The sequence below is a fragment of the Falco punctatus genome, assembly GCF_963210335.1.
Source record: "Falco punctatus genome assembly, chromosome: 4".
Taxonomy (NCBI): domain Eukaryota; kingdom Metazoa; phylum Chordata; class Aves; order Falconiformes; family Falconidae; genus Falco; species Falco punctatus.
Genome location: NC_137583.1, coordinates 113,827,951 through 113,854,829, shown reverse-complemented (window position 1 = coordinate 113,854,829; position 26,879 = coordinate 113,827,951). Strand labels below are relative to the sequence as shown.

Below are 26,879 nucleotides of genomic sequence, written 5' to 3'. Positions count from 1 at the left end.
TTTCTGTTTCCTGCCCGGAAGAGGAAATCCATCCCTTTTCACCCTGCAGGTTAGGAATAATCCCTCTGTCCCGATGGGGACCATCCCAAAGTGATGCTGCGTTGTCAGGAGGGAGGGGGCTGGCACCAGCTGTGCTGGGATGGAGCCGGCTGAGGCCGCTGAAATCCCAAACGACTGGGATGGACCAGGATAGCGATGCCTGTAGTATCAGCTGGGATCTCGCGCGGTGCCCTGGTGTAGAAAGTTGGTCCTGCCGGAGGGAGGCTGGTTCCAGCTGGCGTTGGCAGCCTGCCCGCCTGCCGGCTCTCTGCTGCTTTGTCTGGGATGCTTGGCGAGGCGGGCAGGGAGAGCTGGGCTGCTGATTGAAACAGCCCTCAACAACCCCCCTGGGGGTTGGAGACGACGTTTCCATTGCACTGTCACCCCCTGGCTGCACCAGTGCAGATTCGGCTGTGAGTGAGTTCGCCGCTGTCGGCTGTGAGAAAGGGAAAGGCTCTGAGGTCTCTCCCTGTGAGCACTGAGGTTTTGAAAAGATGCTGATCTCCTTAGTTTTATTCTTATTTTTGCCTCCTCCCTTTCCAGCCACTCCCTCCGTCCCCAGCCCACAACCTCTTAAAGAGGAAATTCAATGATGTTTACAGTTAAGCGCGGGGATGGGAACTTCTGATAGCCGAGGGCTTGATGCATTGATCACAAGAAAGCGCAGCCTGGCACCTCCTGGGGAGTGCCCCTGCGCAGATGAACTGCCTGACTGCAGCATCGGGGGGGGGGAGTTGTGAGCCACATGGAGGTGATGCCCATGGGGGAAACGCACGAGTGGGACAGCGGGGAAGAGACTGGCTTCCAGACTCGGGACGGGGTTCGGTTAGCGATTAAGAAGAGTGGAGGCAGCAGCATCTTCCTCCGCGTGGGGTTGCACCCTGCCTGCCAGGTCTCAGACCAGGCAGTACAGTCTCCGTTGTGGCTCCGTGTGTTATGGGTGGAGAACCTGAGCGTGGAGAGGAGGGTGGGAACGGATGCCCGCCAGTTAACAGCAGAGGTGGAAAGAGAAGCACCACATCCAGTGCTCCCTTTGCAAGTCTCGTTTCTTCCTGTGGGCATCTGCTGGGGAGATGAGATGGTTAATGACCATGCTTTTGCTTTTTTTTGGCTTGAACTTAGGCCTTTTCCTGGTGTTTGCATTGCAAGGAGATGGTAGCGTCTTGGTTCTCTGTGTGGCGTCTGTAGCATCATTGCTGGGGTGGTTCTCATCACTGGAGGCTGGGAGCAGCGACCCAGTGGGATGTGGTCACTGTGTGTCCTCCCTGCCAGGCTGGGCAGAGGCCAGCAGTGCTGCAAGCTGCGGGTGGCAAAGGGAGGCGGCCAGGGCTGTTGCAAAGCTGGGGAAAGCTCTCCCGTGCATGCTTTCCCCTTCCAGGGGGGTGTTTTATTCCAAAACTGAGACCCTGGATGCACTATGGGTGCAGAGATAAGGCCAGGTGGCCCAGGGAGAGCCCAGGTCTTGTCCAAACTGTACCAGGCAGTCTGGAAACGGGCTCTCTTACTGCCGCAGGGCTGCAGGTATTGCCCAGGGTTGTGCAAAAGCGTCCCATTGGACATGTCATGGGCACTTTGCTCGTGGCTGTCTCTGATTGCATCCCTGCTTTTTTCTTCCCCCTCTTTGGTTCTTCTGGAGCTTGCTGCAGCCAGTGCAAGCAGCCCCTGCGGTGTGGCTGGAGCACTGTGTGCAGGCAGCGCAGCAGAGGAGCGCAAACCTGGGAGGGGGCGGGGGGTGTCAGCAGGTTGCCCACACAACACAGATGGACATGGGAAACTCGCTGCTCACAGAGAGGCCATTGCGCCTCTTTGTTTTCCCCACTGTTTGCGGTGAATGAAGAGACGGGACGCAGCTTGATGCAAGCAAATGTCAGTTTATTGTACAGAAACACGAGTTTATAAACACTTTCAAAAGCTGCGCATTTCAAACTAATTGGTTCTTGAAGCTAAGCACTGCATACCAGGCAATCCCTGATTGGTGGTTAACTACCAGCAATCAACAGCAAGGTGTTACCTTTCCTTGGCGCCATCCTTGGCGCCATCCGTCTCCCACCCCCCTGTGCTCTGCAAACATGCCTCATCATGTTAATTGTTGTCTAGACAAGCTCGAGCAAATTCCCGTCAGCTAACTGATTGCCGCGCGTGGTCCCAGTTTGCAGACCGCTCCTGCATCTCCCCCTTCCTGTTGCACAAAAAGAACCTTTGAAACCGAACAAGTAAAAACAAGGTATAAGTAATAGAACAAATAAAAAACTGAGACATATTATCAGTGTCAAAATAACCCACTGTCTTTGTTCCGTACAATTTTACAATTTCCCCTTTTTGTTTTTGAACAGCTAGTACCAGGTTTGCCATGTTCTGCAGGGCCCTTGCAAACATGACAGCAACCAAGGTAATAGCAAACAAACAATACTGCCAATTGATTGAATGAATGCCAAAAAGGCTGAAATTTTCTCAGATTTTGATAACATGTTGCTGCAATGGGGCGCCTAAAATCCACGCAGCACATACCATCAAAATCCTCACAGCCATGTCCCTGAACCAACAACAAAAAACAGTGGCAATTTTGACTCACATTCTTAACTGCCTACCAAACAAGGTGATTTAACTCTTTAATGCTTTCCCTGCTGTTACTCTGGGTAAGATAAGAACCGCTGCGACACGTTCCCATCATAGCCTCCTACTACTTTAACATCTACAGAAAAACAATTATCGACAAAGTGTAAACAATATCATCTTCTTTTGGATTAATATTATACATAGGTGGAAGGGCACACCAAACAAGAACTGGTTCAGTCAAAAAGTCCGAAACATAGCATGCCTTCTCTGAACATACCTCTGGGGTCATTCCCTTCATTCCCTCTTTTTTATGCAAAGAGAGACACTTTACCATAACAGAGAAGCCCCTATTTACATCTCTGAGCCAGGACACAAACCGCAGCTGTATGCGCCACCAGGCTCAGGGCAGGAATCATTCATGTAGTTACATAGCTATATATCTCTACAACTGTGCAGACACCTATTAAACACTAAATAATCATGTTTATCTTTCCTATTCTCCTTCACAATACCTAGTTGTTCTCTCATTATGAATCCTCCATTCCCCTCATCAGTGTCAATGGAATCATTGTCCGAGTTGTCCTGTGAGTTGTCCTGTTCCCATGCTTAGTCCAAGAGTATTACCTTTGTTAAGTGGTTTGATCCAGGGTGATAGTGTTCGTTCTAGGCGCTGTAAAAAGCGAAATCTATATTCTATGTCCTGATTTTGGGTATCTAACATTAATGCAAAACAGTAATCCTCACACAGTTTTTATTTCATTCTGTAGGGTCAGTGTCGCTATCAGTTGTCTGCGGTAAAGGTTCACGGAAAGGTCTTACATTCTTCGCTGGGATCCATCTAGGTCCTTTTTCTGTAGAGACACAAGCATAACCTTTTCCCCATGTAACAAGAGGATATGGTCCCATAATTTTACCTGTTTCTGGATCTCGGACCAATACTGGGGCTTTAACCCGTGCCTCGAAGGAGGCATTTGCAGTGAAATGTCGAACTATCGGTGGGTTGTTATCTATTAAAGAACAATTCAAAAAATTAAAAACATACAATGCTTTCTGTAACCGTTCCTCCGGAATAGCCATTCCCATTCCCCCTTTTTGTTGTTGTAATAAACGTTTTAGAGACTGATGAGACCGTTCAATGAGAGATTGACCGGTGGGGGAATGAGGAATGCCAGTAATATGAGTTATGCCCCATAGGGCAAAAAAGGTTTTTATAGTTGTTGAAACATAAGCTGGACCATTATCTGTCTTTATCTTTAAGGGAATACCCAATGTAGCAAAAGCACGCATTAAATGTCTACGAACATCTCGTGCCTTTTCCCCTGTGTGACAAGAGGCAAACAAGGCACCTGAAAATGTATCAATGGAAGAGTGGATATATTTAAGGTTACCAAATTCAGAATAATGTGTGACATCTGTTTGCCATAATTGTAGGCTTTGTAACCCTCTAGGGTTAACTCCTGCAGCAATTGATGGGAAAGAATGTTTTTGACAATCAGGACAGACAGCAATAATATTTGATGCTTGGTGAGAAGTAAGGTCAAACTGTCGTTTAAGAGCTCCAGCATTTTGATGGAAAAAGGAGTGACTCAGTTTAGCTTGTGCAATACGGTCTGGCAGTACTTGAACTGGTCACGTCAATAGATCAGCTCGTCGGTTACCTTCTGCAAGAAAACCAGGTAGTGAGGTATGAGACCTAATATGCATAACAAAATAAGGTGCAGATCGAGAGTCCAAAAGGAAAATAAGTTCCTGTAACAGGGTAAAAAGTTGTGAATGTGAAACATTTCGCAGCACAGAAGCTTCAGCTCGTGTAACAATACCTGCAACATAAGCAGAATCAGTAACAAGATTGAGTGGTACGTTCCATTTTCGGAAAACACGAACAACTGCATTCAGTTCTACTATTTGAGGTGAACCGGAGACTGTCTCTATGTCCGAATCCCATTGTCTCCGTTGATCATCCCACCATAGAAGAACAGATTTATGTGATTTGCCTGATCCATCTGTAAAGACAGTAAGTGCCTGTAAGGGTTGTTCGCTTCTTCTGGGTTTTAACATCAGACGAAAGTCAATGTTAAACAGTTTGTGTGAAGGTGGATGGGAAGTTATTTGACCTGTATAGTCAGCAAGTGCCATAGCAAAGGTGTCTGATTGCTGATAAAGCCATTGTAAGTATACTGTTGTTATTGGTAGACAAATACAGACAAAATCCTTCCCTGATAAGGTTAACAGGCGTGATCTAGCTTTAACAATCAGAGAGGCAAACATTTCATGTTGTGTCAAAATAGTTTTTGTAGACTGGTTAGGTAAAAAGATCCATTCAATAATTAACAGGGGGTCTGAGTTCTGAAGGTCCCATTGAAATATCAGGGCATGAGGCTGTCGTGCAGGGTTTAAAATAATCAAGTAAAAAGGTAGTTCAGGAGCCCATCGGTGGGCCTGTCGAGAAGCGATAGCTGAGGCAACCTTTTGTAAAGATGTATCTGCTTCAGAGTTAAGACTACGTGGAGAACAAAGATTAGTGTCCCCTTTTAGTAGGTCAAACAAAGGACCCAAGTCTGTATTAGAAATTCCCAATAATGGTCAAACCCAATTTATTGTTCCCAGTAATTTTTGTGCATCATGCAGGTTTCTTACATTGGTATTGATCTGCAATGATTGAGGAACAATAGTGTGTGCTCTTATTCGCCAGCCCAGATATTTCCAAGGGGGAAACTTCTGGACCTTTTCTGGTGCTATACAGAGACCTGCCGAATTCACGGCATCTGTGACAAGGGCTACAGCTTTCTCCATGACTTCGTGATGTTGTGCTGCCACTAAAAGGTCATCCATATAATGATACAATAACACAGTAGGCATAGCATTTCGGACAGGACTGAGTATTTTTGCAACGTACCATTGACACATTGTAGGGCTATTTTTCATACCTTGTGGCAGTCCAACCCACTGATATCTCTGCAATGGAGCTTGCATGTTGATGCTTGGAATGGAAAAGGCAAATTTTGGGGTATCATCTATATGCAATGGGATACTGAAAAAACAATCTTTAAGATCTATGACAGTTAGATGCCAATCTCGAGGGATCATAGTTGGAGACGGGAGACCAGGTTGGAGGGCTCCCATATCTTCCATAGCATCATTAATTTTTCTGAGATCATGGAGCAAGCGCCACTTGCCAGTTTGTTTTTTAATAACAAAAACTGGTGAATTCAATGGGCTGGTAGAGGGTACAATATGTCCTTTGGACAGTTGTTCTGAGACTAAGTTTTGAAGTGCGCGAAGTTTTTCCAAAGGAAGGGGCCATTGATCCACCCAAATAGGAACATCAGTTTTCCAGGTTATTTTCAGGGTGTTGCGCACTTCAGTGGCCCCATCTAAAAATGTGTACGGATGGACATTCCCCATTGTGACAATACATCACGTCCCCACAAAACCATAGGGACAGGTAGCACAAAAGGTTTAACAGAAGCCACATGTCCCTCTGGTCCTTGAATTCGAATTAGTTCCAAACTCTGACGACTGTTACCGGTCCCCCCTATCCCAGCCAGTGTCTGAGAGACATTAGTCAGTGGCCATTGCGGAGGCCATTTGGCTTGAGAAATTACTGTGACATCAGCTCCAGTGTCAATGATCCCATTTAGTGCTATTTGTTGGTCATTGTAAATAAGGGTACACTGATACATAGGTCGCTGTGGAGAAATAGATTGTACCCACAAAATGTGAGGCAACCCTGTAGAACCAAAACCTCCTCTCCTCTGCAGAGGGTGATCAGTGGTAAGAGAGCTTACCCCTGCCGGGATCAGAATCAATTGCGCTATTCTACTACCTTGAGGTATCGTACAGGGTGGAAATGGAGTCCATGCCATGATTTTGATTTCGTCCACACTGTCAGAGTCAATAACACCTGGTAAAACAAATAGACCAGACAATGTTGTGGAAGATCTACCAATTAACAGAGCTTGTGTATCAGGGGGTAATGATCCTTTGACATTTGTTGATAATAAATGAACCGAGGAATCGAGCAACGTTACTGTGTGTGAGGTTGCCAGGTCCAATCCTGCGCTGCCTGAGGTTGCTGGACAGAGACTTGAGGTGTCGGTGCTTCTCTCCGAGCTTGTTGAAATGTCAGCTGTGGCACTTGTGTCTGCGCGCGTCGCTGCCCCGCGCTCCGCGGTCGGTTTCCCTGTATCGGTTGTCCCTGGAAATCATACTTAGATCGACATCGATTAGCATAATCACGCCCTTTCTGACATGTCGGACAAACTCCAGGACCAGGAGGTTGTTGTTTATTCCCCGCAGCCCGAGCAAGACAATTTCTCTTTAGATGACCAGGCTTACCACAACCATAGCAATTCCCCACACCACACATCGCTGCAAAAGCAGCAGCCATAGCTTCAAACTTGTGGTCAACCGTACCGATTCGGTTACATGCTTCCACCATTTCCACCAGAGTGGGGTTTGGGTTGGGAAGAGACTTCAATAGCCTTTTACAATCAGCATTAGCATTTTCAACAGCTAGTTTTGTTAGCAATATATCCCGAGCTTCCGCATTATCTACTTGACGTTCCAAAGCCTGTTTTAGTCTATCAATAAACTGCATATAAGGTTCTCGAGACTCCTGAGTGATGTTAGTAAAGGCTTTTTGTGGCTTTTGTACGTCAGGAACCTGGAAAAAAGCCTTTTTCGCCTCTTCTCTAATTGCCTCGAGAGTCGCACGGGGGCAGTGTTGAGCCCGTGTTACCGGATCAACATGTGCACCGGTGCCCGTAAGATGTTCTATTGTCAGTGCAGCTAATACAGGATCATTATGATTAACATACGTGAGCAGGAGTGCTTGCAATCCTCCTTTCCAATGCGACTCCCACAACGTATACTGAGTCGGGGTTAATAGCAATCGTGCTAAAGATTTCAAATCATGAGGAGTCATGATATAAGTATCAAACACAGAAGATAACAGACTTATAAAATAGGGAGAAGAAATACCATGTTCTGTGACTGTGCGGCGCAGTTTTTTAACAACCGAAAAAGAAAGAGGCTCCCATCGTGCTCCCCCTGCCCGACCCTGAGAATACAAGACCGGAGCAACTATAGTTTTAGCCATTTCTAAATCCCCCTCCTTTAAGGCTTGTTTCTTTATTTTTGTCCACACATCACGTAGATCAGGAGGGTATAAATCAGGTTCTTTTTCACAGTCTATCGGTCCTGCGTCAAAAGGATCTTCTTCTGGCGGATACCCCACTGCATTGACACCCAGGGGTCTAGAGCACTGTGACTTAGAGGCTGATAAGGAAAGAGCTATAGGAGCTTGCGATTCCTCCTCCTCTCCTTCCTCTGCTTTCATAGTCTCAAAAATAACTCTCCATGAAGAAAGCAGACGGTGGGACTCAATATTGCCTTTTGTCGCAGAATCCCATAATTTCACCCCTGTGTCGTCCCAAAGTTCCCGCGTAAAAATTGTAGATGCAGTCACTGCGGGCATATTTACTTGCACCCACTTGAGCATTGCTTTAAGGTCTTGCCCAGAGATTTTTTTCTTATGTTTATTAAGAAGACCTTTCATAAGCTCGTAAACGTCTCCTTCTGGGGACGAAGTCTGATTCCCCGTTATGGATTTCCCACAGCTCACCTCTCAACTCCGGAGGGATTTCTGGCCGGCTCCTGCTTCCTTTCAGCAGATCATTCAAAGTTCTGTGGGATTCGCTGCATGTCGCTCAGATAGGCGATTCGAGAGCCCTTCACTATAGATCCTTAAACGGATCACGTCGGGGTCACCAATTTGCGGCGAATGAAGAGACGGGACGCAGCTTGATGCAAGCAAATGTCAGTTTATTGTACAGAAACACGAGTTTATAAACACTTTCAAAAGCTGCGCATTTCAAACTAATTGGTTCTTGAAGCTAAGCACTGCATACCAGGCAATCCCTGATTGGTGGTTAACTACCAGCAATCAACAGCAAGGTGTTACCTTTCCTTGGCGCCATCCTTGGCGCCATCCGTCTCCCACCCCCCTGTGCTCTGCAAACATGCCTCATCATGTTAATTGTTGTCTAGACAAGCTCGAGCAAATTCCCCTCAGCTAACTGATTGCCGCGCATGGTCCCAGTTTGCAGACCGCTCCTGCAACTGTTGTTCTGGTGTCTTGCAGGCACAGAAGAATAAGGCAGGATGGGTGTCTATGACCCTCAGATGCTGAAGGTTGTGCTCTTTGGAGGTTTGATGCTGGTATCGGCCATTGGGATCTTCCTGGTGTTCACCTTCGTGGAGAAGGTCCTCCGTCCTTCTGAGGAAGCCTTGGCCAAGCAAGGCAAAGGGCTTAAGAAGACTCAGCAGAAGGAAAAAGAGAAAAAGAAGAAAGAGGAAGCTGTTGAGAAAAAAGGAAAAGGAAAGAAAAATCAAGAGAAACCTAATGGACAGGTCCCAGAGGCGCACCAAAGTGCTCCAGTGGTCAGCTCTGTCACCATAAAGAAAAGCAATGTTCTTCCAGCCCATGAGGAGCAGAAGCATAATGGACCTGTCAAGAAGGTGGCTGCATCCAAGAAGAAGAGCGAGCCAGGTAAGGCCAAGTTCCTCTGCATATATCCCCGTCGGGTAAGCCGGCAGAGGGATCGGAGAAGGGCTGGAGTCATCTCGTTCCCTTAGCAAAGAGCTGGAACGAACCTACCTGGTGAAAGGCAGGAGATGACCTTGCTGCTCTGCATCACTGGCACCGCTGCATGGAGCGACAGTCCCCCAGCGAGGCTGTGTCACGATGGAGTCCAGCTTCTGATGCCCACCATGTCTCTGCTCCCTGGCATTAGCAAAGCGTGCCCAGCTCCGTCTGGAATCGCTCAGTGTGATGGAGGGTGGTGGCAGGGCGGCAGGAGCAGTAGCAGAGCCAGGCAGAGGTGGCAGCTGGCTCAGGGAACACTTGTCTGTGGTGGGTGCCGTCCCCAGCACTCGTCACGTTGCTTTCAGTTAGAGAGGTATCAAACTTGGCTGTGGAAATCTGGGCGGTTGCTGGCGTGAAATGGCAGTTATGGGGTTGAAGTCAACTGAGGTGATGCTACTCAGCCCTGCCGTTGGCTCGAGCGCTCCCAAACCCTCCTCTCTCCTCCCCAGCACCTGCGGACTCGGATGGGCCCCTCTACCTGCCCTACAAGACGCTTGTGTCCACAGTCAGCAGCATGGTGTTCAGTGAGGGGGAGGCCCAGCAGCTCATCGAGATCCTGATGGAGAAAGCGGGCATCGTCCAGGACACCTGGCACGCGGTAGGGCTGCCAGCAGCGTCGTGTCCACCAGGGCTGGGCCAAGCCTCCGGGGGTGCGGAGTGGCGAAGGCAGCCCGTTTTCGGGCAGGCTGTCCCCCGAGGGTCAGCCTTAGAGACAGGAGCTGAATTTTCCCCTGGAGCAGAGGGCAGGACCCTGTGCGTGTGGGGTGGAGGGGTTGGATGCGGAGGTGGTGGTCCCCGCTGATGTGCCACCCTGTGCCGGCAGGCCAAGCAGAAGGGTGACCCTGTCACTGTCCTGAAACGCCAGCTGGAGGAGAAGGAGAAGCAGCTCGCCACTAAGCAGGAGGCTGCAGCCGCTGCCAGAAACAAGGTGGAGGAGCTGAGTCAGGTAAGTGCCGCGCAGCCCTCCCGGCACCCCTGGCACAGGCTCTGCGCCTCACGGCTCGCCATGTGCCTCCCTCTCCCCGCGTCTTACCCGCCCTTGGAGGTGAAGCCCAGGGGTTCTCTGGGCCCTTCATCCATTTGCTGTTTTCTCCCCAAAAAGGGGAGGAGATGCCCACCTGAGCTCCTCTCCTGGGCCTGACCCAGCCCGGGGAGGCACGTGCCCTGTTGGCAGCCGCAGCAGGAGCGGGCTAAAGCCGTGCCCGTAAGAGACTGCAGCTTTCTGCTGCTTTACGGAGGACAGTAAAGCCCTTCTCATCTCTTGGCAGAGCCCCTGAGCTGAGAAGGTGTTGAACAGTCGCTTTTTAAGGAGCCTGATCCTATTTACAGCCCCCTTGCCTGACTCAGCCCCTTGCCTCCACCTCTCGTTGGGTGTTGAAGTTAGAAGGGACCCCCGGCGCGTCGTGCTCAGCACCTCCTGCCCCGCAGCCGCCAGGACCCTGCTGCAGCAGGTCCATCTGCCTGCAGGCAGGAGAGGAGAGGGCGAAGCCACCCTGTGCACTGAGTGCTGCACTAAACCCCGGCCTGTGCAGGCAGCCCAGGGCAGCGGCACGGCATCACCCAGCCGGCCAAGAGAGCACCCCTGCCTTGGCAGGGGGCGGAGGGGGAGTCTGTGTTTCATTTGTGGGGGTGTTTTCTTTTTTTAGTTTTCCTGCTTTGCCGCAAACTTGATGTGATGATGTTGATCCTGGGGCCGGGGAGGGGAATAAAATTCCAGGCCCTCACTCCTGTCTCTTAGCTGGCCCAATGTGGAACAACAGTGGCATCCAGTGGCCACTGAGCCCAAAGCTTAATGCAGGAGGAAATGTAAGTGCGGACGGTGTAGCTGGGCCTGGGGGCAGCGCCGAAAGGGTTACACTTCTTAAAGTCTTCTGAGCTAGGAGGCCACTTGGTTCGAGTCCCCTTAAAGCAGGGAAGTTCCTACGCTGAAACTGACCGGGTGGCTTCTCTCCTCGAAGGAGCTGGCGGCCGAGCGGGCCAAGGCGACAACCCTGGAGGGCAAGCTGAAGGAGCAGCTGCTGGCCCGCGAGCAGGAGATGGCAGCGGTGCAGGCACGCATGCAGGCCAGCTACCAGGACCATGTCAGCGAAACGCAGCAGCTGCAGGGCAAGGTGAGCTTCCTCCGCTGGCTGCCGGCTGGCCCTCGGTGGCAGCTGCCTGGTCTTTTGGAGAAGACCGAGGTGGACGAGGGGACCAGAGCCTCGGGGAGGGGCGAGAGCCCCGCAGTGCTCCTGAGCCGTGGTGCTCACGCTAGAAGAGGGATGTGGGAGCATCCTCACGGGATGCAGCAGCCGCAGGGGCTGTCAGCATCAGCAGACACCTCGCTGTGGCTTCCTTGCCAGTCCCTCTTGCCCATGGAGTGGGCTCCTCAGGGGAGAGCTGAGGGGCTGGCAGCGGCGGCATTAACCCCTGTTGGTCTCTCCCTAGATCCGCACCCTGCAGGAGCAGCTGGAGAATGGCCCTAACACGCAGCTGGCTCGCCTGCAGCAGGAGAACTCCATCCTGAGCGATGCCTTCTGCCAGATCAGAAGTCAGATGGAGAGCAAGTAAGACTAGGGGTGGGGGTGGGGGGCAGAGCCTGGGGCCGCCCTCTGGCAAGCCCTGGGGGTGGCTGTCCATCATGATTGGCCACCCCCTTTCTTGAGGGTGCTTCTACAGACGCCCCAGCTAGCTGGAGGTAGAGGAGGGAGTGAGGAAGAGATTGCCAAATGGCTTTTGTGGGCCTGGCAGGGGAAACAAGGATGCTTTTCCCAAGTGGAAGGGCAGGGGAAGCCCTCTCTGCTTTGGAGTCACCTGTGCTGATGCTAGCGGAGGGGGCAGAGGGGACCAGAAGGCGCTGCAGCATTTCTCCACACTTCGGAGAGCTTGTGCTCACCAACTTCAGAAGAAATGTCGCTGGCTCTTTGATGGGAGCGGTGCTGCAGAGAACCGAGACCTGCCTGGTGCATACAGAGCAACCAGGAGCTAGGGGGAAGAATTTGGCACTCTGTTTTTGTAGAAAGTCTGAAATGGCTGGTGATTAACAGTGGTCAATTAATTACAGAGCAGACTCCAGCTGCTTAGAGTGCTTCCTCCTGTGTCTGGGAACACAGATCCTTGCGTCTTCTATTTCATGAGAAAGGAATGTCTCCTGTGATGGAAACGGAGCTTTTGAAATTGATGTGTCAGCTCCTTCCACCCCATCCCTGAAGGACCAGGCGTGTCCGAGAAGCAGGCCAACACAACCGTTGAGATGTTTCAAGCCCTGTTATCAGGCCCACAGGAGGATGTGTTCCCCCTGGGTAACGCCAGGGATGCTTGACTGGCCTGCGGGCTGCAATAACGCTGCTTCTGTTGGTGCAGGCAAAACGCTGAGGTGGCCAGGTTACAGGAGTGGTGCGGCAAGCTGATGAACGAGCTCTCTGAGAAGTCAGAGGTGCTGCAGCATGAGAAGCAGCTGAGGAAGAGCTGGAAGATGAAAGTGGCAGCCTTGGAGAGGCAGATGGAGCAGCTGCAGGTCAGGCAAGCGCCTGCAAACCTGCTCCCCCCGGGTGTGAGGGTGGGGGGGGAAGCCTAGGTGGTGCACCGTGCTGGGTGGTAGCCTCAGGTGAGAGAAGAAACCCAGTGGCCCCTGCCAGCGGGTGCTCACGAGGACGTGGGTGCTCCCTCTCGACTCTGAAGCCCTTGGTGCAGGAGGTAGAGCTTGTGGCTTTGTTGTTGTCACCGGGGTGTGGCTGGATTTGGGTTTTTTAGGGGTGTTTAAAGGACACCTCCCAGGTAGAGCCTCTGAGCACGCCGCTGGAGCAGTGGCGCATCGCTGGCTTGTGGCCACCGAGGCTGGTAAGATGCATGGAGACGTCAGGTGAGCAGCGTAGTCCCCAGGAGGAAAAGGTACCTTGGGAAGGGGGTTTGCTGACCAAGGGGTGGTCGCTAGCGATCTTGAGGGCAGATTGAGCAAACCAAGGTTACTGCCAAATCCTATTAAAAGCCCGGAGGCCTCGCAATGGAAAGCGGGGGGCAGGACGGAATAAGGCAAAATCTCACAGTAATAAGTTAAAAAAAGAGGGACCTCATAGCAGAAAGTAAGGGAAACTTTGCGTCGGGAAAAAGGAAAACAGGGGAGTAACAAAATCTTAAATAATTCATTACCAATAATCGTTTTTATTATCTGTTACATAATCTGCACAAGGCACTCCAGAAGCAGCCATGGCCCTCACGGAGCCTCCTGGCCAAAAGGCTTCAGTCTTGAGGGCAAAGGCTGAAGAGTGCACGAAAGTGAGAGAGACACAGGGGCAAGCACTTGTCCCACCTTGTAACATCACTTGTCAGCATCTTCTCATCTGACCCCAGGCTGCAAAGGGTTGCAGCTCGGCTTGTAAATTACTGGGTACCATTACAGCAGTATTATCAAGCAAGGAACAACGTTAGAGTAGCAAAAAGACACGGCTTTGCCCTCGGCTGGGGAGGCATACTGGGACAGCCTCCAGCGCCAGACCATTTTTAGCAAAACAATCACAAATACAATTAACTTCTTAGCTGACTTGTCTACAAAGAGGGAAAGGCTCCATACGATAAGCAGCACTCACTATTACTCTGCTGCAGAATTTAGTTCTTCCAGAGGTAATACACTCTGTTTTGCCAGCATCTAACAGCAAACCATGTAACACGAAGATGCGGAGTTAAGGTACCTGTAAATGCACTGGTTTTGTTTCCTGGCTTTTGTGCTTCCCAGGGCTGTCCTGTGTTGTGCAGCTCTGATATTTTCCAATGTTTTTATATTTGGATATAGTAATTGCTAACACAGAGCCTAAGGCTAGCAATCATAACATCTATTTACAACATGCACACTGGCTGTGTGCACCTGTTCCACCAGCCTCCCATTTGCTTCAAACATGTCAGTCTCCCTGAGGACACGTTCAATGAGAAACCACCCCCCTACCCTGCAGAGCCCTGCTTTACTTGCTGCCAAGCCTCCTGCATCCCCCTGGGCAGATTACTTTTGGAAGGCTGGCCAGGGAATATTTACCAGCTATTGAATCAACAGAGTTCAGCCACATGCCAACATTTCATGCTGTTACCTAAACGGTGTCGGAACTCTCAGAACTCCATCAAAACAGAAGTGGTTTGCACTTTGGTATTAAAAGTTATGTCCAGGCCTGAACACCTCATTGGGAGCTGGGCCACACAGCAGGCTCCTCTGGGCAAAGATTTCTTTTCTAAGCAGCCGTTATGCAAGTACCAATCTGTGAAAAAATTTTGAAACTCAAAGAGAGAGAACCTTGATTTGACATAGTGCTCTTGCTGCACGTTCCGTAGAAGGGAAGTCACCCACATCTCTAGATCTAATGGAAAGTAGGAAAGAGGCACCAAGTGCCAGGTTCTGCGTGTGGGCTGGGGCAATACCAAGCACAGGCACAGGCTGGGCAGAGAATGGATGGAGAGCAGCCCTGAGGAGAAGGACTGTGGGGTGTTGGTGGATGAGAAGCTCAACTTGGCCCAGCAACGTGTGCTTGCAGCACAGAAAGCCAACCATGCCGTGGGCTACATCCCCAGCAGGGTGAGGGAGGGGATTCTCCCCCTCTGCTCTGCTCTGCTCTGCTCTCGTGAGACCCTCCCCGTGCAGTGCTGTGTCTTCTCTGAGGCCCTCAACATAAGAAAGACATGAAGCTGTTGGAGCAAGTCCAGAGGAGACCGTGGAGATGCTCAGAGGTCTGGAGCCCCTCTGCTGTGCAGACAGGCTGAGGGAGTTGGGGTTGTTCAGCCTGGAGAAGAAATGGCTCCAGGGAGACCTTAGAGCAGCTCCCAGTACCTGAAGGGACTGACAGGAAAGCTGGAGGGGTGTAGAGGGATTTTTAAAGGACCGAGGACATATGTTACCGTTGTCCAGGTTGGACAACCAAGGCCTGTTAGTTGAAGCTGCAGAGCAACTTTAAATTGTCCTTGGAACAAGCAGTGTGAGAAATAAAACAAGCTATGCACGAACAAGAAGCCAGGTGCAGAGCAAGTCCTGGGAACCGCAGAATCGACACAGTCATTGGCACACTCTGATCAGGTGCCTGCAGCATGTGACACGGGTGCCCGCATGGCCAGAGTCTTTTATCCAATCACCTGTGTGTAAAGTCGGGTGGGCGGCCGGTTTAAGTTATAAATACGACCTGTTTGTTTAATAAAGTGAGCACGGCACGTAGCCATATTGGTGTGATTGTCGTGAATTGGCTGACTCTCCACGGGGGACCTTCTTCGCCTGGTGTCACCCGTCTGGAGATGCACCAGGATCCCTGGAGCTCCTGACCCCCCCCAACCCTCCCATCTGTTGCCCTCATCCCCACTCCCAAGCAGTGCAAGTATGTCCCAAAAGGCGTTGCCTCCAGTTAATGGCGAGAGGAGAAAAGAGACCGCTATAAACTTGTAGGATGTGTCAGGGCAGCGACTGTTACAGGCAGGTTTAAAGAAACACGCATGGAGGGGCCCTTGGTACTCTGGAGGCAGAGGGGACTGCACATGCAGGTGGGGAGGCCGGGGGAAAATGCTAATGAGTGAGAGGTGGTTAGCAGCAGTCAGAAGCTGCTGATTATCCCACGCTCCAGCTTGTTCTCAGGAGAGCTGGGAAACTCTCTCTTTGATCCTCCTGCATTTCATCTGATAATTGGATGGGGGTTCCAGATGTTACTGCTGAGCATTTCAGAGAGCTGATGGAAAGACATATCTTGAATCAAGGGGCCTTGGACAATCCCAGAGGTATTTTCAGTGCTTTGCTAAAGGAGTGGGACACCATTCACCTTCTTGTCCCTGTTGAGTTATTGCTAGGGTTCATTTGTATTGTCCCCTGAATGGCCTTTTCTTTACCATATACATCCATAAGCTTCCACCCTTTTTTACTCAAGTTTCACAGAGAACAGAGCTGAATCTTTATTTCCTTCTGCTTAGAAGAGCTTTGAATTGGATTGAGTTTGTGTGTCATTGCTGCAGCTCTGTATGACTATTTCAATAAATGGATTTACTGATTTAGTGGCATTTAGTGGTAGCGACTGCAGCAGCAAGTCTGAAGATGCCTCCAAGAACATCAATGGAAAGGGAATTTTGAATTTGTCATTGCAAATATGCATGTTGAAAGCCTGATTCTGGCACCTAGATCTTTTCATGAACAGTACATCCAACCAAAGCAAAACACCTTGAAATACAAAGATGTAGGTTTTGTAATAAGTTGCTCATTGATGGGCCACAGATCAAGGTTTTAGCAGAAATCAGCTGGGGAAGATTTTTCCTGTCTATTCCAGGAGGAGACAAATCCAATCCCAAAACGCCTGGTCTCACAGAAGCTCAGATTACAGACTGTCATTGCAGGTTTCTTTGGATTTCCAGAATTTCTCCTGTGGCACAGTACTGGATGAATGGAGAATGACAGAGACTGAGAAAGGTCTGTTGGCTTGAAAAAAAGTTACAACAGTTATCAGCGTAGTTAAAGTACTGTAGGTGTAACAGCATGATCTCTATTATTCCAAAGAATAATGCCTTTCCCCAGTTGAGTAACACAAATAAGATCAGAAAAGTGCCTCTTTTGGAAAAGCATCCCGAGTGGGAGTTATGCAGTATGAAATGGCTGTATAATTTTAATGGTAAATTTCTTAGTGCAGACAAGCCCCGCTCTTGTAACAGTCCCGGGGCATGTCACAAAAGAGGGCATTAGTGTTACTAAAGGGCCAACAGTCTTCTAGGGAAATGTTTTCCATAATCAGCTATAATGTGAAATTATACAGTGCCTAGATACCATAGTGACATAGATAGATAGATAGATGGGATGTGTCAGCTACTCCCTGTAACAACGTCTTGAAGATCTCTTTATGGATGAAAACACCCAATCACACACTTATCGTCAAGGCTTGTAGCTCCAGATGGAAGAAAAAGCTGCATTCACCCAGGCATGCCCATTCTTGTCTGTTTTACTTGGCGGTTGACCACGGGCACTGCATGGAGCCGTGTCCACTTCCAGGACTGCTGATAAGCAGGAGACTGGGACCCATCATCCCTGTGTTCTCATGAGGCAGAACAAGAGCACAGAGGGGAGAGAGTGTCTCTGTCCTCTGTAAAATGTTGTGTTTGCCTCCTGAGATAAAGGTTAAAATGCACAGAAGAATCCTCAGCAAGGGGTACCAAAGGTAACATCTCTGGTGGTGCTGAGACACCCAGGGAACAGGGATGGGAACCTCTCAGCCCTGAGCCACTCTGGAGTTACAGTTGAGGAGGCAAGTGGTGGAATCTAAAACTGGTTCACACTGCAGAGTCTGTGAACGCACTATGGGTACCACAGTCCTTGACTTCTTGAATACGAGCTCTGCTCTGCAAAGAATGTGACAGGAAGCAAATACTGAGGAATTTTCAGTATGGATGGCTGGAAGTTAAACAGACTTCTGTGCTGATCTCCATAATCAAGGGCAGGCTGTCTTGCTCCTGCAGCTGAGATTTGGGGCTGGTTTTATGCATTTTTTTGGGAATCTTTTTTTCTTAGATGATGTGAATCTTCATGTCTGGGCACTGGAGCACAAGCTGTTTCTAGTAGGTCATGCAGATCTCTTTCCCTGCTTTGTCTTGATACAGGTGTTCCAGCTGCTGAAGCCATTTTGGGGCTTTCATGCAGCAGGGGCTGCCATCAGCTCAAAGTGAAGATAAAACTGCACTGCTGAACGGGTCTAAAATGTGCAAAAAGGTGTGGGGCATGCACAAAACTGTATCTTAGTTTGAACGATGTGCTTGCTTGCTTATTTTCCTGCCACCACAATAAGCAGGATGGGGCCTATGCCTGTGCTTGATGAGACTCCTCCAAAGAAACCCCCTTGGTGATTCATTTAGTTTAAACCCCTTTTTCTCTCAGTAGAATTAAGGATCTGGACAGATGTCAGCCGTTTTGGAAAGGACTCCTGAGTTGCTGTCCCAGAGTTGGCCTTACGACTTCTAGTATCTAGAACCTCCTCCTAGTGTACCACACCAGACATCCTGACAGCAACAGCATAGGGTTTTTCTCTTTTTCTCCTGCTGTGAACAAAATAGTTATTTCTAAGTATTTTCCAAAGAGTTTAGATGAACAATTTTAGGCATCAGGCATCAGGGTGTTTCTTCTGTGAGGATGGAAGCAAACGGTAGGGGCATATGCAGACTATGAGCATTAGCCATGGGGACCAGGAAACTAAGGGAGTGAAGGGAGGAGAAAGAATGGAGGCTCAGCCCAGAATAAAGTGGATATAACATCCCTAACCAAGCCCATTTACCTGGATTTGCACTGTGTCCTGGACTTCTCAAGGTTGACGCTAATAGGGTCACATTCATGTTACAGAGAGAAATGAGTGGCCTGGTTTGCATTACTGTATTTCATGAAGCAAACTACAAATCTGATCAGAATGAGGTATAAAATTGCAGATGTATATAGCCTCTGTGTGTGTGTGTGTTTATGTGCACGTGTGTACAAACACACAGATTACTTCCAAGAAGCACAATGTATTTGTGGTAGTCTGAAGGTTAATCCAGACTGGGACTTGATTTCCATATTCATTCACTGAGAACCCATACAATCTTTGTAGTAAACAACAAAACCCCCAAATATATTGGAACAATGAGCATTCCTGCAGTCAAATACAGCAAATTCCCTGATGAGTTATGCTAGGTCTACTCTCTCAGGTATTAGCAGGAGAGAGAGGGAGAATCTTGCACTCAAAAACTTAAAGATCCATAAAGATGTTCTTTTTTTTAGCAAGTAATAATTCTTTGGAAATTAAGGCTAATTAAAAGCAATACCATCCCAATAAATGCATTCAGTTACTTTGTCAAGACAATTTTATATTTGTTTCCTATGATGTTGCCATGTGCATCCTAATCAGTGTTTTGCTGTAATTGTAATTAGAGACCATACCTCAGAGGCAGACTCCTTAAAAACTGAATGAAAGTAACAAGCAGTGGGTGGTAACAGAACTGAGTGTCTTCTGCATATTTACAATGGATTAGGCTTTTTTATTTGAGGGTCAGTGCAGCCTTAACCTATATGCAGTGGTTTATGGCTAATGCCAGCATTGCTTCTGGGTGCAAAGCATGTGTGAGAAATTTCTGCATGCTTGATGTACTTAAAAGGGAAGACAGGAACTTAAGAAGATCTCTTTCCTGCCCTACTCATTTTCCATAATTGGCCCCAACTTCCTCCTAAGTCTTTTCCAGGTAGTGAAAAATGAAATGTGTGTTGGAACCCAGCTTTTTGCCCCTTCAGCTGTTGGCACATCTGTTCATCTGCTGAGGATGAGATGCACGTTACCATATGGCTGAAATGTTAGCGACTGAATTTCTGATGACTGCTTCCATAAAGCCAAACTAATGTTTCAGCAGCATGTCTCTTACCAATTGATATGCACAGAACCTCAGGTTTGATATTTTAGCTCTTCCTCTCTTTTTCAGGGCACAAAAAAAGAGAAAAATTAGCCTTCTTGTTTACCCAGAATCTATTCTCTGAGTGCACATGCCCGTGCATCTCTGTGTGTCTGTGTCTAACACGGGATGGCCCTTGGTGCCAGGCTGTCACTACTACTGTGTGTGTCAAGTGCTACAGGACTGTAGCTGTTCCCCTCATTTTATCCGCAGCTATGGCTAACTCTGTGCTACAGACAACAGACGAAAGGAATAGTTTTTGCAAACAGCACAATGTTCAAAATGCCTTTTTATCCTTTTCTTTTGGTGCAAAACTTTAAAGTTTTTGACTATGTACAGAGTAGTTTTCTAAGTGTGTGCTGACAACGTATTTATTTGCATGTGTGCCTTTTGAGTGTGAAGAGTGAGTGAAAATGCTTTGTGCCATGTCTGGATGCAGATTAGTTTTGGCTAGGAAAAGGAAGATGTATGACAAACAAAATCTTTTTCTCCTGCTGTGAACAAAATAGTTATTTCTAAGTATTTTCCAAAGAGTTTAGATGAACAATTTTAGGCATCAGGCATGAAAATTATGCGCAAACTGCATGCTCTGACTTTTCTGCATTTGCTGCTTGTGGTGCATTGTGGCTCATAATTACTTGGTTTTGCTCAGTGACTGAGCTATTGAACTTGAGAGAAACAGAGCTATAGAAATCTATAGTATGAGATGGAGATGAATGAAGAGTGTGAGCACCTGAAGAGCAGTACTTCCGCGCTCTGCTTTACAGAGATGTTTTCTCTCTGTTTCATGAGTGAAGAACCTGAGTCTGGAGTCACTAGGTGAATTGCTGCCGTCACACAGTGATGCAAAATAGGCAGAAATAGAAATGGGAATGCCTGACTCCACATGTAGAAAAGTTCAGGTTTGGAAGTCTGACAAACAAATAAAAGTTGGTGCTAACTAGTTGCAGCAGGCAGCTTCTCTTGTCCACAAGCATGCTGCATTTGCTATGAAGCAATGCAAAGGAAGGAGCAGGAAAGTTGCTCATCTTCCAAGGAACTCAAATCCCCATGAGAAGATTCAAACGTGTAAATGCCTGCTTACATATTTTTTTTGAAATTCCCTTTACTTAGTTTTTGTTATTCTTTTCTTAATCTCATCTAAGTTTTTGTTTGATTTAAGCACTCTGTTGCAGTGTAGTCACAGCAACAAGTTTACTTCATTGAGTCTCTTTTTTAGGAATGTAAGATTTAAAAGAAAAGAAAAACAAATTCAGACAAGATAAGCCTTCATGTGGTCCTGACCCAGCATTTATTCATAGTCATGGAGGAGGTGTGAGTGAGGAGTGAGCGCAAAGTTGTTCATGTGCATTTGTCTCCTTGAGTTCACTGGAGGCTCTGCTTGTGCCTGTGACTGTTTGTAGGTATGCCTTTGAGTATGTTGTGTCCAAATACGATGTACATGGTAGAAGAGACCATGTAAGAGTTCTGGTCACAGTGACGCTGAAGTTACAGTTGCCTGCCTGTACCGGCGTTGATCTAGGTAGTCCATGAAACAATCACAGAGAAAGCACAGCAGCACAAACTTCAGTGAGAATTCCCTACACAAACGTAGGTCCGCGTTGATGGAGCTCCTATGTGATGTCTTCTCAGAGTACCAGTGTTAATTTAGGAACATTGAACTATGGCAGACGGGCACTTGCAGTCATATCTGAAACTGCAGTATAGACACAGCTCTGACTAGGGCCTATCTGTACACAGTTTCACATTGCTGTAACAGTAATTGTTCAGAAACATTCCTAGCGGCATTTGCACAGCTCTCTCCTGGGGTGCAGTTTTACTAGTGAAGAGGTGATGCATGCTCATCCCACCATTAGTAGGGCAGTGACTACACTACATCAGTTTCTAGAAGAGAATAAGAACAATACAAAACCTGTCTGCAGAGATGCCCAGTGAACGATTTAAAGACTTTTGAACGTGTCAGCTCTAATTAATGTGTTTGACAGCTGTAAGCCAGCTCAGGTGGTGTGTACTTTAGCACCCCCTAAATTGGTCAAGGCATGTTCCACCTAGTGTTTAATTTGATCTTTCTAGCATGTATTAAAAGCAGTCACACCTTGATTGCACTAGACTCTTCTGAAACACTACTTCCAAAGGAGTAGCTAACAAGGTTCACCTGCCTATCCTAAAAAAAGTGCTGTTTGTCCACATTTGTATATGCATGTGAATTAAGGGAGAGACCCATGGCTTATTTGTCTGTGGCACTGTTTGATGTTGGGATGGCATGCCTAATGTTATCATCTTTCCAACGGTCACAATTTTTTAATTGTTTTAACCCAGCAACAGATTCCAACCATACCCAGATTCTTGGATAACCAGTTTTTCAGGGTATCTTTTTGTTACTGTGATTGTAGGAGGGAAGGCAGGCGGGAAGTTAGGGAAGTGGAGTAGCACAGAGTATATACACAAGTGTTGGGACACAGCCAAGCTTTAGATTAATACGTGACTGTCGTTTCACCATCTTTTGATACACGGAGTTTTTCTGAGCAGTGGTGCAGAGTGGAGTAGCACAAACAAAGGCTTTAAGGGAAAGAGAGAATCTGGTGGAGGCTTTCTTCTGCATTACATCTCTGGTATCTCAAGTCTTTCACAACAGTTATGAATTAGCAATAAATAACCTCTGAGGACAGAGGAATAGAGAAGGATGCATTTTTAATTGCAGGATGCACAAAGAAGTATAGTAAATAAGTACAGGGAAGCTGTCCAGCAACTGGGACTCCAAAGGTGGCAGCTCTTGCCTTACAATGGTCAGAGAGAACAGTTACTATAACAGCAGCTTTGATACTTAAAGCCTTATTCCATTAGTGATTTCTGTAAATGTGTTTTTTACATCATAGAGACATCACTTGAGTGTAGCTAAACTTGTTGTTTCCCAAAACCTTTGCAGAGAAGGGCAATCTCTTGCTCTGTTGTGGAGGACTAGAACACTGGAGTGTCACGTCAGTAAAAACTTGCTGTTGGTTTTAAGAGAAATCGGATTGTGCCCTTTAAACTTCTTGTACAGATCTCAAGGTTGATTCTGATCTACATAACCCCAAGACAGCTGAACTTCAACCAGTAAGGAAGAGCGGCGCATCAGTCCTCCTACCATCTCATAGGTTTTCCAGTGCCATGTCCTTTGACAGCACATCACAAAGCAAAATGGTCACTTGGTGCACAGCCAGCCTCCCAGGGCAGTTGCAGGGTGATTCTTGCTGTGCAGTATGTGCAGCAGCGTACAAAGGTCTCTGAGCTGTGGGCCAGGTGACTGTTTACAGTGTAACCAGTATACCAAGTCAGAGAGAGAACAGAAAACGCGTTCCCTGCATGTGAAGTTATTCACGATTTAGAAGAATGGAGCAGCTAGTTTAGAGTTAGTCCTTGTCTCCCAGATAAAACTTCCTTCACTTCTCCCCGACATTTAATTCCTCTAGGGTTAGAGTACTGATCTACTGAGACTGGTCACACAGCTATACAGGGCACTTGTAGGGAAGGTGGTTTGGAGAAGACATTTTGTGAAAATAGTTTGATGAGGAGAGAGTTCCTTAAAGCACCATTGACCACCCCCAACCCTAACCACGCCCAACGTCTGACCCTAAACCCGACCCCGACGTCTAACCCTAACCGGCGCCTAACCCTAACCAAGCGCTCCAAGCGCGCGGCTGCAGTACCCAGTTTCTGGCCGCCAGGTGGCAGCAGCGCCCCACCAGTCCCGTGCTGAGCAGGGGCCGCGCTAGCACTGGGCGGGGTCTCAGCCCAGTTTACGCCACCGGAGCCCGGGAGTGCCCGCTGCGGCTGCGGGGTGCCCTGCGCTCTGCCCTTCGCCCGCTCGCAGCCCAGCCGCTATTACCCGTTGCCTCCGTACTAAAAAGCACCCGCGTGGTTCGAGTGGCTAAATCCTTTGCATCTGACAGCTTTACAGTTGGGTGGCTCTTTCTGCCCGTGCCCCCGGCCCACCAGGAGGGAGCAGCAGCAGCATGGGGAATCCCTGGCACAAGGTGCAGGGGGGGCGGTGCATGGTGGGGTCCTACGGATAAGCCCCGGCGATTGCTGTTGTTCCAGGAGAAATTTAAACAGATGCGGGTACCACTGGGCTTGCTTTAGTCACAACTCAGAGCCGGGCTGCCACCCCAGCGAGTGGCAGGAGCAAAGGGATACAGCACGGCTTAGATATGCTTCTCAAACCGTTGGGATACAGCACGGCTTAGATATGCTTCTCAAACCGTTGGGATACAGCACGGCTTAGATATGCTTCTCAAACCGTTGGGATACAGCACGGCTTAGATATGCTTCTCAAACCGTTGGGATACAGCACGGCTTAGATATGCTTCTCAAACCGTTGGTCAACGTCTGAAGTTTTTAGGAGTTTCCTTTGGTCCTGTCAGTTCTGCAAATCCATCACCTGACTGTCCCAGGTGATTCATCTCCTCAGTTCCAGGCTGCTCCTCAGATCTTGATCTTCTTTCTGCCTGCTTTAACTCACACACTCCTTCGAGTACACTTAAGTCTTTGAACAAGCAATTACTATTCCAGTAGACAAATTTTTCCAAAAACACCTGAATTTGAGAACACCTGTGTACACAACTTGATCATCTGTTGTTTCTCTGCTCTCCCACTGATTAACTGGACTGGGCTTTAAACCAGCCTTGGATTAGGGCTACACTAGGGACAAGGCGTGGTTCTGCCACTTAGCTGCTTCAGCACTTCACATTTCCTAATTCAAAATACTTTTTCTCTAACAGACAACACAGAACAAAATGCTAAGACTCCAGGTGTTACAACAAACAAAAAAGCCCCAAACCCTAAACAGTGCCTCTGAACTGTTTCCCTTTCCATCCAACGAGTGGAAACTTCCTCAGTAAATGACAAGTGTCCATGACCACCCAAGTGACCTGTGCTTACTGAGCAGGAAAGCAAACAATACCTTTTCAGCTGGCACATGTATCCAAATATATACCCAAAGAAACTCCGTCAGCGTAACTTGCAAAGAGCCCTGCGATCTTACAGCCTTACCTGTAGTGAGTGCCCCTCTAGGGAACTGCAGAGCTGTGGACTCTCAGACGTACTGGAGCACATCTCTTGCCTGCCTGAAACGTTCAGGAGGCTCTCGGATATCCAGGCAGCAGCAGAAAGCGTTCTGATTTTACAGCAAGGCTGACCACACTGGCAAGTTTTCTTTTGCATGCTCACGCCTGGAAGCCAAACCAGAACAGCTGCACACACAGCAGAGCAATTACTCAGCACACCTACACCAACAGAGCTCTCCTAAAGCACACCTGGAGCCATTCATACCCCAAGTCAACATCTACAGCGGAACTTGGCCACAAGCTTTGACACAATGTCATTTTGCGGTCAAACTGGTGCACACCAAAAAATTAGTAAAACGCACCTCCTCCTCTGCCACGTCAGGTATCGTGCTCCTTCAGTTCAGCTGTAACTGTTACATTATTTCCCAAACGCAAAGCCAAACAGAGAAAATATAACCACAGCATGCTCCTTAAAAAGCAACTCTGCGCAGGCAACCGTTCATTGTGTGTGACCAAGGGAAGATGTGACCACGGCCCTTCAAACTTTCGGGAAGCCTAGGCAGGACTAAACGGTGCTTGCAAACAAAGAACATGCCTGCTCGTTAAGACAGGCTGGTCAAGTTTACCACCAAAACTCTACATCAGCATTTGCCACCCCTGTCCAGCTTTGGGTAGCCAGAGCTGCACTCGAATCACTTGAAAGCGTCTCCCAGTAGCGGCCAGTACTAAGCTCAGAACTGTACCTCCCTGACACCTGCATGGAGGAAAACTCAGACTGTGCCCCCTTCTCCTTAAGGTGCCTTAGAGCTTGTGACAGGAATTTCATCCACTGCTTGGAAAAGCTCCAAGGTTGCAGCTTAAGGGAACCAGAGTTCCCTGGGTCTCAGAGTAATTCCAGAGCTAAAGCGGTGACAGACATCAGCTCTAGGTCAGATGATACATGCCAGCACTCACCACTGACCCAGGGTGGCAACCTGCTCCCATCCGCTACCTCCTGACCTAGGAAGCCCCTTAGGGAATTACAGCAGCAGTTTGCCAATGGAAAAACCACAACAGCACGACACGGTGACTCAAAGATCTAAAATAGACCCCTTGCGCCTACAGAAGCTGGTGCTAAAAACACAACAGGTGAACGAGAGAACATTAACTGCCATGACTGATACTAGAGCAAACCTCACTGGGCACTTAAGGAGAACAGCAAAACCAGAATAGTAGCAAAAGCCTGCGTGCCCAGGACTGTAATAAAAGAAAAAACCCTGCCTGGAGATTGTTATGAGCACAAATAATACACATCCTCTTCAGTTGCGATCTGAGTTAAGACAGAAAACAAATATCACAACACACCCATACTGATTAGTTGCAACAGCTCGCCTCTCACCGTGTCTGTTATGGGTCACAGGTTCTCCCGCTTGTCTCAGCTACGTTGGGCACCAGTTGCTGTAGCTGGAGCCCAACTCAGGCAGCCTCACACAGGGCACCCACTGCTGCAGCACAAGCAAGCTATCAGGCTGCAATAAGGCTTTTACCATCAGTCAGATTCTACTGTCTGTGCTGTTTCTCCTTCCTCCAGGGATGGGATGGGATGGGATGGGATGGGATGGGATGGGATGGGATGGGATGGGATCAGATCCCCTCTCCCACACTCCTCAGGGCTATTTAACTACTTAGCGGGAACGAGCTACAGCTGCTCATCATCCATGTCCCTCAACCCACTGCCTTGGAGGCAAGGTCACAGCTGCATGTTATCAATACTCATCAACCCTCTGCCTTCACTCCTCTGCACTCCAAGAAATTGCAGGGAAGACAGTGACAGAAACCTGTGTTGGAACTAAGTGCCTGGTCAATGCCTCCAAGTAACAGCAGCTGTGACATCCAGACAGACTGTGAAGGGACAGATGGATCCAAGAATTAAATTAGGGAATGAGGTAAGTAAAAGGCACAGAGAAACAGAGACCTCTGAGTTCTGGAGAGTATATTTTGATGTACCCAATTTCTGGTTTTGTGGCTCAGAAAGAACAGAGCCCAGGTTTTGTCGCAGCAGTTATATGGCTGCAAAGGGAAGGCGAGAGCCAGCAACAGAACTCCTTCCTGGCACCTTCTGTGTAGGAGCAGCGGCCAGACGTTTTCGGTTTCGGAGCAGGGCTCCGTGGGAGTGACAAAGTGAGGGGACTGTTTTGTGGCCGAGAAGGAAAACCATGACACCACCA

General features: G+C 48.4%; 2 protein-coding genes across 2 annotated transcripts; one reads left to right on the top strand and one right to left on the bottom strand.

Annotated features, from left to right (window-relative positions):
• Window positions 1–2,356: 2,356 nt before the first annotated feature.
• Window positions 2,357–8,116, bottom strand: LOC308062072 (endogenous retrovirus group K member 5 Gag polyprotein-like). Its single transcript, XM_080383003.1, has 2 exons — window positions 6,627–8,116; window positions 2,357–6,499 (listed from the first exon to the last, which is right to left on the bottom strand). The coding sequence occupies exons 1-2, from the start codon at window positions 8,096–8,098 to the stop codon at window positions 6,490–6,492; spliced, it is 1,482 nt and encodes a 493-aa protein (XP_080239129.1). The 5' UTR covers window positions 8,099–8,116; the 3' UTR covers window positions 2,357–6,489.
• A 644-nt stretch (window positions 8,117–8,760) lies between these two features.
• On the top strand, window positions 8,761–21,160 carry LOC308062177 (ribosome-binding protein 1-like; the record flags this gene model as incomplete). Its single annotated transcript, XM_080383234.1, has 7 exons — window positions 8,761–9,148; window positions 9,694–9,842; window positions 10,068–10,190; window positions 11,203–11,355; window positions 11,672–11,790; window positions 12,587–12,721; window positions 21,031–21,160. 7 exons carry the CDS (start codon window positions 8,761–8,763, stop codon window positions 21,158–21,160), a joined length of 1,197 nt encoding a protein of 398 aa, XP_080239360.1.
• Window positions 21,161–26,879: the final 5,719 nt, after the last annotated feature.